This window comes from Enhydra lutris, unplaced genomic scaffold (assembly GCF_002288905.1).
Source record: "Enhydra lutris kenyoni isolate GAN:26980312 unplaced genomic scaffold, ASM228890v2 scaffoldscaffold41, whole genome shotgun sequence".
Taxonomy (NCBI): domain Eukaryota; kingdom Metazoa; phylum Chordata; class Mammalia; order Carnivora; family Mustelidae; genus Enhydra; species Enhydra lutris.
Window position 1 is genome coordinate 13,761,940 of NW_019154125.1, and position 19,818 is coordinate 13,781,757.

Sequence of the window (19,818 nt, forward strand, 5' to 3'; positions counted from 1 at the left end):
CTGGTTCTTTTAAAAGATTTAAAAAAAAATTGATAAACTCTTAGCTAGACTCATTAAAAAAAAAAGAGAGAGAGGGCTCAAATAAATAATATCAAAAATGAAAGAGGGAAAGTTACAACTGATACCAAAGAAATACAAAGGATCGTAATAGACTACTGTGAACAATTATATGCCAATAAATGACAACCTAGAAGAAATCAATAATTCTTAGAAACAAAATCTTCTGAGACTAAATCATGAAGAAATAGAAAATTTGAGTAGATCAATTAGTAAGGATCTTGAAGCAGTAATCAAAAACCTTCCAATGAACAGAAGTCCAGTGCCAGATGGCTTCACTGGTGAATTCTACCAAATATTCAAAGAATATTCAATAGTTATCCTTCCCAAATTATTCACAACATTGAAGAGTAGGGAATATTTCCAAACTCATTTTACAAGGCCAGAATTGCCTGGCCACAAAGAAGCAGACAAGGACAACACACACACAAAAGGAAATTACAGTCTAGAACCTCTGATGAATGCAGATGCAAAAATCCTCAACAAATATATTAGCAAACTGAAAGATTATACATTGTGATCAGGTGGTTTATATTTCAGGGATTCAAGGATGGTTCACCTACTAATATAAATGAATGTGAAGGATAAAATAATCTTATGATCATCTCGATTGATGCAGAGAAGACATTTGAAGAAAACAACATATATTTATGCTAAAAATGCTCAACAAAGTAGGTGTAGAAGGAATGTACTTCAACATAATAAAGGCCATATATAAGTACACCACTAACACCATACTCAATGATGAAAAACTGAGAGCATTTCCTTTAATATCAGGAACAGGACAAGTTGTCCACTCACACGACTTTTATTCAACATAGTACTGGAAATCTTACCCACAGAAATCAAACAGGAAAAATAAATAAAAAACATCTAAATTGGTAAAGAAGAAATTAAACTGTCACTGTTTTCAGATGATGTGACTCTACACATAGAAAATCTTTCAAAAACCTTCATCAAAAAAACTTAGAACTAATAAATGAATTCAGTAAAGTTGCAGGATACAAAATCAATTTATAAAAATCTATCGTGCTTTTATATACCAATAACAAACTATCAGAAAGAGAAATCCTAAAAAAATGTTCTTACTTACAACTGCATTAAAAAATATACCTAGGAATAAACTTAACCAAGGAGATGAGACACCTGTACTCTAAAACAACAAGACATTGATGAAATAAATTGAAGAAGACACAAGTAAATGGAAAGATATTCCATGCCATAGATTAGAAGAATTAATATTGTTAAAATGTCTGTATTACCCAAAGCACTTTACAGATTCAATACAATCCCCATCAAAATTCCAAAGGCATTTTTCAAAAAAATAGAAAAAATCCTAAAATTTGTATGAAACCACGAAAGATCCTGAATAGCCAAAACAAATTTGATAAAGAAGAAAAGAGCTAGAAGCCTCTCACTTTCTGATTTCAAACTGTGTTAAAAGCTATAGTAATTAAAACGGTATGGTATTGGCATAAAAACAGAAACACTGACCAATGAAACAGAATGGAGAGCCCGGAAATAAACCCACACATATATGGTGAGTTGATATATGACAAAGGAGGCAATAATATACAATGGAGAAAGGACAGTCTCTTCAATAAATGGTGCTGGGTAAACTGGACAGCCACATGCAAAAGAATGAAACTGGACCACTGTCTTATATGATAGACATTAACAAAGAAATGGTTTAAAGACTTGGATATAGGACCAAAACTCACAGAACTCGTAGAAGAAAACATAGGCAGTAAACTCCTTTGCATTGTTCTTGGTGATAATTTTTGGACCTGACTCCAAAGGCAATGGCAACAAAAGCAAAATAAACAAATAGCACTAAATCAAGCTAAAAAGCTTCTGTGCAGTAAAGAAAATCATCAAGAAAACATAAAGGCAACCTACTCAGTGAGAGAAGATATTTGCAAATCATTTATCTGCTAAGGGGTTAATATTCAATATATATAAAGAACTCATACAGCTTAATAATAACAATAACAACAATGAGACACAAACAATCCAATTAAAAAACGGGCAGAAATCTGAATAGATATGCTTCCAAAGATATACAGTTGGCCAACAGACATATGAAAAGATGTTCAACATCACTAATCATCAGGGAAATAAAATCAAAACCACAATGAAATATCATGTCACACCAGTCAGGATGGCTATTATCAAAAAGATAAGAAATAACAAGTGTTAGTGAGGATGTGAAGAAAAGGGAACACTTGTGCAATGTTGGTGGGAATGTAAATTGGTGCATCCCCTATGGAAAACAGAAAGGAGATGCTGCAAAAAACTAAAAGTAGAACTGTATGATCTAAGAATTCCACTTCTGGGTACTTATTTGAAGAAAGGAAAAACACTAATCTGAAAAGATACATGCACCTCTACGTTCTTTGCAACACTATTCACAATACCAAGATATGGAAACAACCAAAGTATTTATCAATGAATGAATGGTTAAAGATGATGTCTCACACACGCGTGCACACACACACACAAACACACACACACACAAATACTGCTCAGCCATAAAAAGGATGAAATCTTGTATTTGTAACAACATGGATAGATCTTAAGAGTATTATGCTAAGGGAAGTAAATCAGATGGAGAAAAACAAATGCCATATGATTTCATCTTGGCAGGGTATCACCTTCAAAGGTAGCATGTTTGCTATGCCTTCCAGAAGCCATTGTATCACTCCATCAGGCCAGCAATTTCTGCGATGTGTGGTAAGTGATAATAACAGTGTATCCAATTATTTTGTTCCCATAGTAGTCTTCCTAACAGGGTCCCTTGATCCAATGAAATGTATAAGAATTTTTTGTTAGTAGAACAAATGTTCTGTAAGCCCTCAGATAGTGCTACTATTTGAGGCTCTGAAGGCAAGAAAAGCAAATCCATATCCAGAATATGTGTTATTTCCAGTCAAGTTGAATTGTTGTCCCTTCCAGAATAAAAAGGGCCCAGTGGCTAGTTGGTCTCCTCAGGGATGGTGTCATATTGGGTGCATGCCATTTATTTCTTTTGCTGATAGATTGGAGTGAGAGTAGTTAAATTAGTCTTAGTGGGAATCCACATTTTGGGGTCTGTTCAATGCCTCATTCCCTTCCCCTGAGTCTACTCCATTAATGACTCCACTGCAACAGCATATGACAGCCAAAGACAGACTGGCTGACTTCTGACCAGGCCATTCTGTCTGGCTGGTGGTTTAATGTTTATTCCTTCATATGTTCTCTCTGGTGGATGTGATCATGCAAGACAATGGCCTTCACATTTCTTCCTAATTTTTATAAGTCCAACCACATGCCTCTTCCTCAGACCTTCTCTTTGCTGACCTTCCAGCTAAACCATTCCTCTCTGAAACTATTCACTTTCGCTATGGGTACATCTATTTTCTGACTTTGGCAACTTTTCTCTTCATGCAAAATGGTGACCAGGCATTCTTAAGTGGTGACCAGCAGCCTATTTCCAGATTGCACTCAGATGCTGAGCCAACACGCTTATAAATCAAGTTCATTCTTTTTCTTCCTTTGTATTTGATATTTGGGTTCATCTGTGGCAGCTGGGGATGAGGCACTGCCACCATAGTGGGTGAAATGTCATGGAGATCTATTCATTCGTCTTGCTTGTTTCCTCTAAACTTGCTTCAGCCTAATATTGGACCTTTCATCTTATGATGGACTACTTCTAGGCATGCTTGAATAATAACTTGGTAGTTCTAACAGAAACCAGTTCATGATGGCCAGCTCTGATCTCAAGGTCAGAGAATCTATTTCTGCTAGAGCTGTTTTTCGAGTAATTTATAACTCTTTGCTGCAAGGTCATGGCCTTGCCCCAGAAGCCTATAGATTTGTGTTGTGATTCTTCCATTAGATATTGCCGTAAACTCCGTAAGTACCTTTTTCTTTTGCCACAGGTACCTCTAAACATACCATAGGGTCTATTGGGTTTTATGTCCAACCAGCAAGGCTATCTCAGTGTAGCCTGGAACAGCTCTCCAGCTCTTTCAAATCTTTCCACCCACCTTGTCACTCAATGCATGGGTCCGAATAAGTGTGGAATATGCTGTCCCCCAAATCTAAAAAGGCTAATCTGGCATTATGATTCTATCTCAATGTAGAAAGTATAACATGCAATAATTTGTCCTTTATTATAAATGGGGACATTCAGAATGTTCCAGTCCACTGAGCCCCTTAAAACTTCACTGGTATGTTGTGCCTCTGAATCTTTGTTGATTTATCTTACGCCCTCTGGAACACAGATGTCTTGTCAAAACTTCCAGAATACTTGCTGCTTTTGATTATCTGTTCTGGTTAATATGATGTCATCAACATAATTTACCAATGTGATATTTTGTGGGATGTCTGGATTACTCAGGCTGCATTATGATCAAGGACAGCAGAATGTGCAGTCTTCAGCAAGGATTTAGATCTACACTCTTTTCCTTATCATTGGAACACTGGCTGGTCTTGGTTCTGCTCTCTGATAGAGATGGGAAAGAACACATTTCCCATGTCAGTGACTCAGTACATATTTGAGTCTTAATCTGCTAAAGCAAAGATCCCACACTTTAGCTGCTGTGGTTAGAACTATTATTTGTTTGAGTTCATGGTAGTCTACCATTAACCACCAGAATCATTAACCTTATTAGGGTCTGCAATTGTAAATTTAATGGAAAAATTATAGGAACCACTGACCATACATACTCTAAGTTTAAGGATGGCACTAATCTTTACTATTCCTTCTAGAATATAAGATTTTGGATTTGCTATTTGGAAATGGGAAGGAAGAAGTTTTAGAGGATTTCATTTATGGTTATCACTTTATTAGCCAAGGAACCAATATATATTTTTGCATTTCTCTGGAGTTGAAAGAGCCTGAACCCCTCTTCATTTGTGTATCTGTTCTTTTGTAAGTGCCTGCCCACATCTTTTGTCCACTTTTAAATTGATTGTTAGTTTCTTATTTATTTGCAAGTATTCTTTATATATTCTGTATGTACTTTTTTAAAATAAAGGTGAACTGCAAATACCTTTTCCCATTCTGTGGCTTACTTTTTCTACTGACTTGTTCGTTTTTTAGATCTATAATTCTTCCAGAATTGTTTGCTGTATATACTATAAGGTAGAAGACAAAACTTTTTTTTTTTTTTTTAGATAGCTATCCAGTTGGCTCAGTGCCGTTCATTGAAGAAACAACCCTTTTCTCAATGACACCATTGTCAAAAATTGACCATATATATGTGAGCCTATTTCTCGACCCAGTCGATGGAACATTTATTCTGTTTCATTGGTCTGTTTGTTTATGCTTGCACCACAGTACCCTATGTCATGTGCTATATAGGCTTATATAAACTTTGACATTCAAAACTGTCAGTTTTTCAACTTTGTTGTTTTCTTCAAGATGATTTATGCTGTTCTTAGCTTTTTTTAAATTTTCACACAAATTTTAGAACTAAGTTATTAATTTCTAAAAAAATTGTTCTTGGAATTTTCTTTGAGATGGCCTTGAATCTAACATAAATTTGGGGAGAATTGAAATCTTGCATACTGACTCTTTTATTCCATGTGCATCTCATATTTCTCTATTTAGTTCTTTAATTTTCTTTAAATGTTTTGTATAAGTTTTATGCATCTTTTGTTAGGTTTATTCCTAAGCATTTCATATTTCTGTGCATTATAAATGTTTTTTTCTAATTTTTTATTGATTTGTTTATAGAAGTTCAAATAATTTTTAATGACCTTATTATATTTTATTCCTTCTTTTAATATTTTATGTGTAGAATCTTTTGGATTTTCCTTAAATAAAATCGTGTCTCTGAAAATAATAGTAGTTTAAATTTTTTTTCTTTTACAATAATTGTATCTTTGTTTTTTTCTGCCAGTCATTTTAATTCAAATGCATACTTCTTGGTTCCTTTCCCCAAGTCTCTGGTATTCTTCCTAATTAAAAGAAATCTATACGAATACCCACTGTGAATATTCCACAGAAATGGAACATATAAATAATTTCCTTAGGCTCAGGGATTCATAACTTTCATTGCTTTTTCTATCTTATTCTTTGTGGGAGTGTGCTCAGAGTATATCTGTTACTGAACCTTCATTTTTTAATTTGTTACATATCTTTTTAAGACTTGCATTGAGAATTTATTACTGTGGAAGATAAACTGTGAAACTGTAGAGCCCGGTGTTTATTGGACAGATTTTGGGGATTCATAGTTCCCTAATTTGTTGTTTTCTTTTTTGAAATCTGAAAGATCAATGAATTTGACTTCTAAACATACTTCCAGCACTGAGCCTATCATTAATGTTATCTAATTATTGTTTTTCTCAATCATTGTTTTGAGTAAAATTTCAGCCATATGTTGTCACCAAAGGGAATATCATTTTCAAATAAGAATCTGAGTTTCTAAATGGAAGGATTTCTCAATTATGTAATCAAAAATTTCTCTAAAGTAAAAATACAGATCTTTAAATATATTTTAATAAAATCAAAACCACAGATATGAAATATGATGTTGAAAGGTATTTGGTGCATTGATAAAGTTCCCTCGAGGACTCTGGATGTTTAAAGCAACAGTTTGATTGAATAGAACAATAAATGCAGGGCTGAGTGTATTTTTTTTCTTTTTTTCTCATCTACTAGAAAAATATAGATAATAGAGCTCATTTATTTCCTTAACATTTCAGAGCTCCGCAGATGGGAAAACACAACCCAGTGGAAATTATTTCTGGCAACCTTGAGAAGATATGTTAGCATTTTGTGGCATTTCTTTCAGTGACATGTAAAGCATGGCTTTCCCTCATTGCAGTGTCACAGTGAAGTGTCACAATAAAGCCAAAATAGTGTGCCCTCAGGGAAAACTAGGGAAAGGGACCATTTTCCATGCACACACAAAGGGTAATATTTATTATAAAGCCTTTCATTTTAGCTCCAAATGCTTCCTGGGCCATGGCTACTTTGCAATGGAGAAATGCACAGAATGTGAGATTTAAAGTAAATGTTGTGTATAAATCTCATGTAATTTACATAAATATAAATAACATATAAAAAATTAAAATGCCTTTATGGACATACAAGCATGCATAAATCTATACAGTGTCCTAAGGAGAGAGTTTGTGATGTTGCATTGTGGCAGCGTCAGCCTGGCAGTGATGGAGTCCAAGGAGCACTAAACTGGGAATCAGAACAATTCTATCTTGATCTATTTCAGCCACTACCAGGACCGATGTCATCTTCTTTGTCTACAACACGTGATACAGAAATTACTACCTGTATTCGAGGGATGAGGAATTTAGTCTTCAAAAAAACTCAATTATTCTTCTCAGATTACACAGATAATGTTCCTTAAGGAACTTTATGCACAGTATCAAATACAATCATTTCTTTTAAGCCTAATTTGTACTTTTGATAAAACCTTGCATATCTCCTTCATCCTTGCACAGTTATTATTTGGACCTAAACACTGAACTTGATTTTTACTACCATTAAGTGCCATCTCATTAGGTTCACTCTGCTACTCCAGACAATGGTCATTTGAGGGGGTCTTAATTACATTTGCAACATGATTCCATTGCTGCAATTCAGTATTATCTCTAGATCTGATGAGTGTCCTGTTTATCTGCACCTCAATCTTTGGGCAAAACCCTGTGATAGGCAGCTTCCTTCCAGTTAGATAGGAGCTGGTTGATTAGGTATTACTCCACTCAGTTGACAAATGCACATGGAAATTAACCAATTTTATTGTTTTAATTTGGTAAATGTAGGAGAGAGCATGAGCTTTAGGGTCCAGCAGCCTGGGATTCAAATGTCAGCTCCACTGATTACCAGATAACCTGATTTTGAGAATACTTGTCTTTATATGTAAATTTGGATAACAATATTAACAAGACAAAGTCTGTAAGGATCTTACGGGTAGTTAATGTTCAGCCTCATTCATCAAGCATCAAAGAAATGACATTTTTCTGACTGACCAGTTCTTTCTAACTAGTCGCCACCCAGGTCTTATTGAACAGTGTTTCCTGATACTGACAAATCTTTGTTTTGATAAACTTTCTTGGTCTCTTTCCCAGAACCAATGGTATGTTTATATTGGTTTTTAGAATCCACCTTTCTTCCCTGCTTTAATACCTGAATGATGTTTGCCAGGAGCCTCTCTTCTTAGTTTGAGATAATAGTTTAGTGGTCTTTCATATTTTCTGAGCATCTTCAACGGAAGTTCACTTGATTCTGGAGACTTCCACTAGTTTGGGGAAGTTCTTAAACTTACCGCATATACTTAGGAGATGTAGCCTTTTTTTATATGCTTCTCTGTCCCTCTTCCTTCCAAGGTCAGTCTCCTTGACAAAGAAGACTAGTGTAAGGGTAATTCTGGTTTTATGCCTACTTGTATTATATCATAACCGCATGTTGTAGACTTTTCCTTGACAAACCAGTAGATAATAGGATTCCACTTTCAACAGTCTCCACATAAATGCCTGTTTGCTCCATAGTCATCTGGAGTTTGCTCCATAGTCATCTTTTTTGCTCCATCTTCTCTACAGGGTTACTTTAAATTTGGACTCATGAGAGAGATTTTATAAAGGGAAATTAGTTTATTTGGGAACTTCATTATTCTCTTCCTCAGGATAATTTTCAATCATTCACTTTTTAATCTTTTTTTAAAAGATTTGTAATCCTCCTGGACTCTCTCCTTATAGATTCATTTTTTCCTAGAAGGAATAACACTCCCATTTTTTTCCCTCTGAAGTTTTTTTTTTTTAATTTAAGATTTTATTTATTTGAGAGAGCAAGAGAGAGAACACAAGCATGGGGGTAGGAACAGAGAGAGAGGGAGAAGTGTCTCCCCGCTGACCAGGGAGCCCGATGCAGAACTTGATCCCAGGACCCTGGGATCATGACCTAAGCTGAAGGCAGACACCTAACTGGCTGACCCACGCAGGCACCCTCCCTCTGAAGATTTTTTAATCTAGTTGTTATAAGTTCAAGAATCCATTCATGACTATAATCTTTTTTTATGAATGGGCCACCATCTTTGGACTGATATTCCCAAGAGAACAATTTAAGACTTTTGTCTATTTGATAATATTACTGTGTATTCAGTCATTTTTTTGTGATGGAGTAAATAATATCTCAAATACTTGGAGTCTAAGATTCTCTATTCTGGATCTTTGCTTCTAAATCTCTTGCATTTTTCTTCAAAGGGCGTTTAATAAATATCTCTCACAGACTCACTGTGGGCTAAATCCTCTGGTCTTCCTGGATCTTGCCAAGAGAATGTTTGTCTTAACTTCAGCACATAGAGTGATCTGCATTAATTCTGAGTGAGCTATATGTAGGAAATCTGTTTTGAAAGAGCTGCTCTCAGGAGCATTTCCAAACAAAATCATATGAGGACAGGAGTAAGGATAAACTGTTGTCCATTTTTGTGAAATCCAATCTTATTTCTCCTCCTTTTATTTGTTTGTTCTGTGTGCCAAATGGGTGAAAATCAGAAGGCAGAATGCCAGGTAGCATCTTTTCACCTTTTTTTAAAGTGTATGTGTGTGTGTGTGTGTGTGTGAGAGAGAGAGAGAGAGAGAGAGATATTGGAGATGGGTTGATGGAATGTTCCTAGCTTGCCCCTCCTTTTATGCTTTCCTCTTTCAGGTCAAACTCAGGATGTGGCATCTCAAGTCTGATCCGCAACTGTGACAGAGATAAGCAGTTTGGGTAGCAAACAACTATTTGAAAAACCTTGTGATTTATCCATACTGGACATGTTTTTGTGTGTGTGTGTCTGGTGGTATATTTTTCACATTAGCTGTTTCTTAGGATTAGCAAACCAGTGCAAATCTTGTTTCATCCCTCCCTGGGTATTTAATGTAGTGCCAAGCAAAGCACAGATTAACATATGCTTACTCAGGATTAAGGATGATTTTTTTTTAAAAAAACTCTTCTGATAGACAGTAAAACAGAATCCACACAGTTCAGTAGATTCAATGGGTGGGCTGTTTTTGTTAGTGCCAACACCTAACCCTAAACTTTATTCCCAGGTTCCACGGGTTTTGGGTTATACTTCATGGAAATCAAATTAGTGGCAAGTATGTGGTATAGTCTTTCTCCATGTTCTTCCCTCAATCACTACAGTGCTGCATATGATTGCTCCATGGCGAAGAAGAGGAGAGCTGCAGAGCAGGCTTTGGGTGTCCCAGTCAACAAGAGAAAATCCCTGCTAATGAAGCCCCGACACTACAGCCCAAACCTGGACTGCAGAGAATGTGATGACAGGACCGAGGCAGAGGAGGAAGATGGCCTCCCGGAAGCCAGCGATCACACTGCCACAGGTAGCAAGCGGGAATAGCCCAAACTTTTATCTACTCCCTGACACCAAAGCCTCAGTCTTAACTTATGTAGAACATCCAGTCTTTGTGGCTGTAGAAGCAAATTCCCATTTGAAAGCAAAACCAAACATTTATTCACTTGGCATCCATTTACCGAGAGCCAATTTTTTTTTGTTTATCAGTAACTGCGGGAGTCTAAATTTAAGTCATAGAGAGTTCTTGCCTTAGTCTGTTTTCAAAAGCACAGAATTGGAGTGTGCCTCTTTTTGAGGAAAATAAAAGATACTAAGCCTTAAAGAGTACCTTGACTCCCTAATAGAACAGATGTCTATCCTTGAAAGAACCCTTAAAAATAAAAGGACATATTTAAGCCTAAGGTATCTAAGATATGACATATATAAATAAAGAATTTACTTCTTTATAAACACACAGAATATTATTTGTCCCCCCAAATATAATAGGTATTAACAACATAGGCTAATGCAGGTGACCTGTGACCCTAATCTTTTACCATCTTTAAAATAAATACTTATAGCAATGGACTTAGCAGAAGGGACCCAAAGTTGGGAGCCTAGATCCTTCAGTAGGAAAATGATGTGTTATAGAAAATGTATCACTGTGCCCATTAGTTCTGAAATAAGTGATTTTCAATTACCTTTAGGCACACATTGTATTTCATGAATTCAATTCTTCACTTGCTCACAAAATGCTCTTTGCATGCTAAGTGATATATAGTTACTATTTTGAAATTTTAGGATATGCTTCTCCCCAGTTCACAGTTACTCCTATTGGGTTCATGGTGGTCACAGTGTCTCCAGGAGTTGGACCATCACCAACCACTTTGTGCTTGAGGCTGAAATTGAAGGACATGCAAATATCTCAAAAATTTATGAAAAAAATAAATGGAAATCAAAAGTTTGACTGATTAGAAAATGAAATGAGGTGTACATATATTCTATGAAATATGTTTTTTTCTGAATGTGATTTTTAAAGAATCAAAATATACTAAATATGTGTCATTTGAAAAGAAGTATGTACGTTACAAACCATAGGCAAAGAGCTCTTAGATCATAAGTATCTATTATAGACAGAATTAAAGTGACAGCAATAGGGATTACTAGAAAAGATGTAAAAGCATACTGACTGAACACAAATTCAGGACACAACCATCAGATCTTCAGTAATCTTAGCTTGCAAGTAGTTTGAGATTCTGTAGTGAAAACAAAGCTGTATGCTGATTTGACAGTGTTTAAGCAAATGTCCTGGATTCCCTGTATTTACCATATGGCTTAAAGCCTCATCATTCATCTGTAAATTATAATGAGCCTTGACTCATCTTGTTTCCTTGAGCTGGTCCACTTTTTGTTGATTTATGAAAGCTGTAGGTTGAATCTAGTATTAGGGAGGGTCCTTGAATCGATGTGGTTAGATTTGAGCTATAAAATTCACCTAGTTGACATTAACTCACCAGCTGTTTTTTTTTTAAATGGGCATCTTTTACACCAACCCATTCTTGTAAGTGCCATGAGGACAAGGACTATATCTGCACCCTAATTTCCTGCCTTTTATGTTAGTTGTGTGATCATCATAGATGCCCAGTATCCACCAAGAAAATATTCTGTCAAAATGTACTCAGTGAAACATTCAGTTAGAAGCACTGATGGACAAATATTTGCAGGTTCACAAATGTTATCTATTTTTATATTTAGCACTGGAAGCACTATTAATAATGAATATGCTGAAATTGTAGTGGTAGTGGCCATTATTTTTGAATGCTTAATATATTCCAGGCACATAAATTATATCACTTAATCCACCCCACGATGACATGAGGTATGCATGATTATGGTCCCAATTTTACAGATGAGATCATTGAAGACCAAAGAGATTTAATGCTTAAGGTAATGCAACTTGTAGGTGTTGAAAAGAAGATAATTAGGTAACAATTGAAGGATAAGCAAAATAATTATTTCCCAGCTAACTGTGTTCCATATTCCAATCCTCCCATGCTCTGACTACTTTCCAAAAGTAGAGAGGGCAGTATTCTATAACATCCGATCACAAAGTTACGTTTCCAGAAATAACAGGTCACAGATGCTCTTACCCCCAGCTGAAAGAATCTTAAGTTGTTTTCAGACCTCTGAGCAAGTTACCTACCCCTCCAGAGGGAAAGGGGGGTTTTCACCGGTCATCTCATTTACTCCGGGTTCCCCGAGGCCTTTTCCTTGCACGTGTGTGTCCAGTTGTGCCTTCAGCAGGTGGTTCAGATGATGAAGAAGGGGGCAGTGCTTAGGAAGGCTTTAATTCCTGGGCTTGAATCCATTTAATAGCAAAATAATGTCTCAAGCCCTCAACTGGGTGTCTTTCAAACAACTGCAGGTACGCATTAATGGTGATAGAAGAGAATGTGGACAAACCTTACAGATACACCTTCTTCACTGGGGCAAGCAGAAGATGAGCTTGTAAAGTACTACCAGGCGGTAGGACAAGTGTGTGCTTTCCCAATGCCAACAAGGAAAAGAAGAGTCGCCTGGAAGTGAGATTAGCCACGTGTATGGTGTCCTTCCTCAGTTTCTAAACTCAGAGTCATGACGCAGGGAAATCTGTCACAACTCTAGGAGCTCTAGGGGCTGAAATGATCATTTTAACACATCTTATCTCTCAACGAAACACAAATAAGGGATAAACCACTATGATTTTAGAATTTTGAAAGAATAATTCATTTTTCTAGGGCTTTAATTCTTAGCAAGATTTACATAGTCAAGAGACCTGGAAAACTAACATATGTATACAAGTAACTTTGATAGTTCTAGAAAGAGAACTAAAATCCAATTAAAATAAAATCCAGTTATATTAAAGGAGTCAAACTCCAAACTTGTGATTTTCAGAGGAATTTTTAAAGTTGTTTTGAGGCAGAACATCTGAGAGATAATGTGAGAGTCATTAGCATATGCTTTCTAGGATTACCAGACCCCTTAGAGTAGAGACTTTGGTTTCAAGCAAATAAACAAATGTGAAATTTTTCATATCAGGCAAAAACTTTTTTTTTTTTTTTTTTTTTTACTTCATGTCGCAGAAGGTGTCATCCAGCTCTGGCCCCTCCTCCTGCCCCACACTTTGAAATCCTTTCAGGAGGAGAAAGGTGTGTGCTAGGTAAACATCCAACTCTCAGTGTCCCCAGGGAGTGTGCCCAAGGAATTTTCTGACCTACACTGTTATATGGAGATAGCCAAGGCATGGGTACTTGTTAATTTTTGTCTTGTTATTGCTGCTTATTCATTTTTACATATTTTATTTATAATTTAGAAGTCATTGTTTTTTGATCAAAGTCAGGTGATAATTGTATTTTAGTATCTTCCTGTAAATTCACCCTTGAAAGTAACCAAACTTGGGAAAATAATAGACTATTAGTATTCTGAACAGTTTCTCCTAAGGGTTGCTGTGTTTTATAAGCATCAGTTGAGAAATATGAGCTTCCTGGGCTGTGGGATTTGGGGTAGCTTATTGCAGAGGGATGGCCCTGGATCTGGATGTCAGCCCCCACCTCCACCCCTGCCACCCCTGGCTAGCTGTGTGATCTTGAGCAAGCCCCTAGCCCCTTAGAAAATCATTTCCCTTCTGTAAAATTGAGCAGAAAGTCCCTTTCTTGTCATTACTATAAAGATTAAATGCAATAAAGAACTGAACACCATGCCAGGAGCATAACAGTTTATTGTCCTAGGATGTCACTGGATCATCCTCATTTAAATGATGAGGAACCAGGACTCAGACACACAGACCTGCCCCAGGGTCACACAGGCAGGTGGTGCTGAGCCAGCAGTTCGGCCCTAGTCTCTGGACCTCAAACCCGTCGTGGTTTTCCCTCCACATTGTGCACTGGGCTTTGAAGCCCCAGTTTCTGAAGGCGGTTGATGAGCAGTTCCATAGCCCGCATGGCATAGGTGGTAAACTGGCCGAGCCTCCTTCACACTGTGGGCTGTGCCCTCTCTCAGGGATCAGTTTCACTGCTTATTAAGCAGAACACAGGTCCCACCTCATTTATGTAGAGGCTCCCTTGTATCGCCTGCCTGCCTTTACTGTGCTCTAAAAGTGTATCTGGGGAAGGGAGAAGACAGCCGTCATTTACCAAACACCTGTTGTGTGGCACCTGCTTTGCGTGCTCTCGCGTGTAAATTCTGCAACGTGCCTCACCGTGTAAATGAAGACACAGGGTTCAGAAAGGTCAAGGATGCTTTTGGGGTTTGCGCAGACACGAGCACGCAAGCCTGGAATCAAATCAGGTTAGCTGTTTCAATGATAAAGGTACCAAATGAATCACCGAGCCACCATGAAAATAAAAACACACTAACGTAAACATGTAGGCAGCCCATTACAGAGCTAGGAGAAACAAGAACCTCATCACAGATCTGTCAGGTTCAAAAGCTAACTCAACTTTTTTTTTTTCTTCCAATGACAGCGAAAGCCAGAGAGGGGTAGGTATATGGGAAGTTGGTTTGCAGATTTGCGGAACATCCCTGGAAACCATCTCGCGCGATGCACATAGGCACCTCTATCAGCAGGACTCCTCTCTTTCTGAAGAATAATTAATAAATATTTTCTTTTAGCATATAACAAACAGTTGAACCAAACAATTATGTAAACTGGAAATGACCCAAAATGCTAGCTGTTGGCAGCAGCACAGGGAAACGCATTGTCCTGCACATGTGCGTTTTTGTCACTCCCGCCTCTCTGGTGATCTGCACTTAATAGGAATATTTTAAACTATGTAGCTAAGCAACAGAGGTAATTGTTGCTTTCTAGAGCTTTTGTTAGCACTCTAACACAGCCCAAATATGCATAATTAGGTATAATGTCTATAAATCATTATTGTACACATGTGGGTAGTTAAGTGGAGTGAGAGAATAGTTCAATGAATTGAGCATATTCACTAAAAATGCTTTTTATTTGTTTTCTGTAGTTCATAATACTTTAAAATTATCATAACCCTTTACACTTTCTCCTAATAGCCAACCGTGTTATTGAGAAAAATTTCATTTGCATTTTAGACTATGTTTAATATATTATTTAAACCTGGAATTCCTCTGATATGAATTCAGAAGGGAAAAGACCATCCCATCAAATGTGATGTGCTTGTTTATCCAGCCTCTTTTCTAGGAAGTAAAATGTTAAATTTTTCAGTTTATGTTGAATAGATCCCAACAAAAGACTGCACCCTATAATCAGCATTATTTAAAGGGGCTAGTGTTGTGACTAAATTCTTCCCTTCATCCAAAAATGCTTTTAGTTACTATGGCAATATTTACTTGATCCTGGCAGTCCAGTGTTGATTTAGGGAGATAATTACCAGAAAGGAAGATGATGGAGATGTATTTTTGAGTGTCCTTGTCAGAGACAATGTTTATAAAAAATTAAATGAGACCAAAAAAGGCACATTGTCTCCTCCACAGACACCCTTTCCTGCAGCCATCACGCAGGATGGCTGTCCTTTTCTTCCCTCCAAAGATGTTTATTAACACAGAATGCACTTCACTTGGTGTCTTTCACAGTCTTTAAGGGGGCTTATTATTTTGCGCTGCCCATCCTCCACTCTGCCTTCAGAGACACAGAAATGGTCCTTCTTCTCCTTCTCCTCCTCCTCCTTCTTCTTCTTCTTCTTCTTCTTCTCCTTCTTCTTCTTCTTCTCCTTCTTCTTTTGTCTGACTGAATATTTAAGGGGACCATTGCTGGGTTGTCTGGTGCATTTCACAGCCGCATGTATGCTGGGTGTCATGCTCCCCTGATCACCATGTATGTTAAGCCAGGGCTGGAACACTAGCAGATCTGCACCCTGAATTGTACCCTTAATTGGGTGCAGGCTTGGGTAGGCTATCATTTATATATATATATATATGTATATATATATATGTATATGTGTGTGTGTGTGTGTGTGTGTATGTGTGTGTGTATATGTATACACTCACACACACACATACACACACATACACATACACACATATGTATATGTGTGTGTGCGTATATATTATATATATAGATATAATACATATGTGTGTGTGCACATATACATGCATGCATGCATATACATATACATATGACTATACATGCACATACTGTCACTGCAGCTGGGCCACTGCCAAGGATGAAGGGGATGACACTGATAACTGGACTGGGACAGATCCAGTGGACTGTTCTGGACAGACTGGCATGCAGAGACCTGCTCTTAGTCCCAAGGCTCTCTGACTGTCAAGACTCCAGTCGGCCAGCTACTGAAAACAATTCGTTAATGTTCTACATACTTGGCCATCTCCATCTCTCATCTCATTGTCTTCTTACGCAAATGCATGCACGTACCAGGCCAGAAAATGTGTCACTATTTTATGTTTTTGACCATGCTGGAAAGCCTGGGTGGCTCAGTTGGTTAAGCTTCCAACTTTCTGATTTCAGCTCAGGTCATGATCTCAGGGTCCTGAGATCAAGCCCCACGGTGGTCTCTGCACCCAGCACAGAGTCTGCTGGTGATTCTTACCCTCTGCTCTCAATCTCTTCCTCAGTCTCTCTTTTCTCTCTCTCAAATAAATAAACAAATAAATAATCCTTTTAAAAAAGATATTTGGGGGCACCTGGGTGGCTCAGTGGGTTAAGCCTCTGCCTTCGGCTCAGGTCGTGATCTCAGGGTCCTGAGATCAAGTCCCTCATTGGGCTCTCTGCTCGGCAGGGGAGCCTGCTTCCTCCTCTCTCTCTCTGCCTGTCTCTCTGCCTCTTGTGATCTCTCTCTCTGTCAAATAAATAAATAAAATCCTTAAAAATAAATAAATAAATAAATAAATAAAATTAAATAAAGATATTTGATCATGCTAATTCTCCCATTTACTTGCATTTCCCTTGGCATGGAATTTCTGTGTGACAGTTCTGAAAGTCAACAGGAAACCTTGAAAGCTTCAGAACTCTCTTAGTTATCATCTGTATGTGGATATATTCTGTCTTTTAACTAACATCCCATAAAATCTGAAAGTATGTTTGAGAAACTGTGGAGGCAGTGAACATAAACCAAATAAGCTTTGAAAATACGCTGCCATGCTAGCAGAGAAATTTAATGTTTCCTTTATGCATAGTATTATACATATTTGATTTCCTTCTGGTTGGTTAGGATTTGCAAATATAAGAGGTACAGTAACAACAATTTTACATTCAGCATTCTGTTATTGCTAAGTATCTATTTCAGTATCCTGGAAACAATGAGCTGTTAATATGCTGAAAATTTTACTAGCTCACTTCTTTAAATGCAATTCTCAGAACATTAAGGTCTGTTTTGTTTTGTTTCATATTCATTCATATATATTTTTCTCTTCAATGTTTATAAAGTTGATAGAATCCACATATTCACATGTTGTACTTATGATACATATATATGATATATGAATATATACACGTACATATATATATATATGTACATATATATATATAAATCTGTCTCTCATCTACTTATTGGTGCAATTTTCTTAAAATATTTTTTGCTGTTGTTTTTTAAGTATTGGCTTTCTTTTTCCATAGAAGAAATCGTGATAAAACCTATGGATGAAAACCTTCATTCGACTGCACAAGAAAACTCCAATGGGAAGGAAGACAGATATGGCTGCTATCAAGAGCTTGTGGTCAAATCTTTAATGCACTTGGGGAAATTTGAAAAAAATGTGTCTGTTCAGACCATAAGTGAGAATTTAAATGACAGTGGCATCCAGTCTCTAAAAGCAGAGAGTGATGAAGCTGATGAGTGCTTTATGATTCATTCTGATGATGGAAAAGGAAAGATCGATGATTCCCAGCTTCAGTTCTGCTCCTCAGATGACAGTGAAAGTAACTCTGAAAGTGCAGAGAATGGTTGGGACAGTGGCTCCAACTTCTCAGAAGAAACCAAACCACACAGGGTCCCAAAGTATATTCTAGTGGATAATAGAAAAGACCTATTGGAAGTTCCTGAAATAAAAACTGAAGGTGACAAGTTTATCTCTTATGAAAATATGTGTGATTCTGAAACAGAAAGGAGAGACCCACAGAATGCCCCTATGGAACCGCTGGACAGCAAAGCCCAGCCCTCATTCACTGGGATGGAGGAAGATGATAACGAGTGTCTGACAGCCATGACAGAAGAGTCTGTTGACCTGGAGAAGGCGAAGGGGAACTTTAGTTTGCTGGAGCAGGCGATTGCTCTCCAAGCTGAGCGAGGTTGTGTTTTCCATAACACCTACAAAGAGTTGGACAGGTTTCTACTGGAACACCTTGCTGGGGAAAGGAGACAAACCAAAGTTATTGACATGGGTGGAAGACAAATCTTTAACAATAAACGTAAGACACATTTTTTTTGCATTTATTTTAGGAATAAAATTGCCTTGATGGTTGGAAGAAAAATTATTAAGATTTGATTATCACTTCCAGATAGCTTTTGACAACTTGATGCAATTTAAAAACCAATTCATATTGTAAAATAACAATATCTTTTTTTTTTCCTCTGTCTGCTCTCTAGCTTGTTCTCAGATCAAGCTTGGTCAGTTTTGCAATGTTTTTACACATGAAGAAGGAATCATTGCCTCTTTTTCTCTTAATTTGACAGCTTTTTAAAAAATATATAGTATTTGTACAGTACTATATTGGACATGTTAGAGGGACGTTAGTACTTTTTGGATTTTAAATCATTTTATTAATCAAATCAATTCCAGAAATTTAATTTTTCTTTTCCACTTTCTTATGGGGATCATCTGACTCCTTTGGAGGAGCTTCAAAATAATGTTGAGCTACTGGCAAGTTGGACAGGATGCTCTGATCCTTCTTAGGATAAAACTGAATGCTAATGCCTTTAGAAGCCTTGTGCTTTTACCAGGTCTCTAACTCAGGGCCACAAATATCTGGTCCAAACACGAATGAGAAGAATAAATGTGCTTGCAGGAGGCCTTAAAACTGTTCCTCAACTTTAGTGAAATTATGTCCTATCTCCCATAATGCTACTCCTCCCCCCACCCTGAGTCTTACACCAGATGGGCCTGGTGATAATTCCCAAATGGTGGTTCTCAAGTGCCTAGAAGGCTTGTTTAAGATGGGTATTTCCAGGATCCTATCAGACTTACTGCTCCAGAACTTGCCTTTTTTTAAAGCACGCTTTTCAGATGATTCTTGTGTACCTTGAAGTCTAAGAACCACAGAATTAGAATATCTTAGAGAAAATTAAGGTCATGTCCCCAGGAAGCTTACAAGAATAATATGTTAGTTATGGTTTGGTTGATCTGCTTTCTGAGATTTATGCAGAAATGAACTGTATATTTTGTCATTTGGGGTCTATTGTAGTACTCACCTGCAATCTTGTCAATTATTGTCTTGCAGCTCAGAGCTGAGAAAACAAAACAAAGAATAAAATAATGTCATGTAGTGAAGAGCAAGATAATAATA

At 37.1% G+C, this 19,818-nt stretch overlaps 1 protein-coding gene across 2 annotated transcripts in view; it reads left to right on the forward strand.

Moving 5' to 3' along the window:
* The window catches only part of LOC111155420 (ST18, C2H2C-type zinc finger), a 112,973-nt gene that overhangs the window by 38,217 nt on the left and 54,938 nt on the right, over positions 1-19,818 (forward strand). Inside the window, exons 6-8 of one of the 2 annotated variants that reach the window (XM_022515563.1) lie at positions 2,704-2,790; positions 10,190-10,386; positions 17,932-18,723. In XM_022515563.1, coding sequence (XP_022371271.1) covers positions 2,704-2,790; positions 10,190-10,386; positions 17,932-18,723 — 1,076 coding nt within the window. Of the gene's footprint in view, positions 1-2,703; positions 2,791-10,189; positions 10,387-17,931; positions 18,724-19,818 lie in introns of those variants that run through there. The other variant, XM_022515564.1, reaches the window with a different exon arrangement.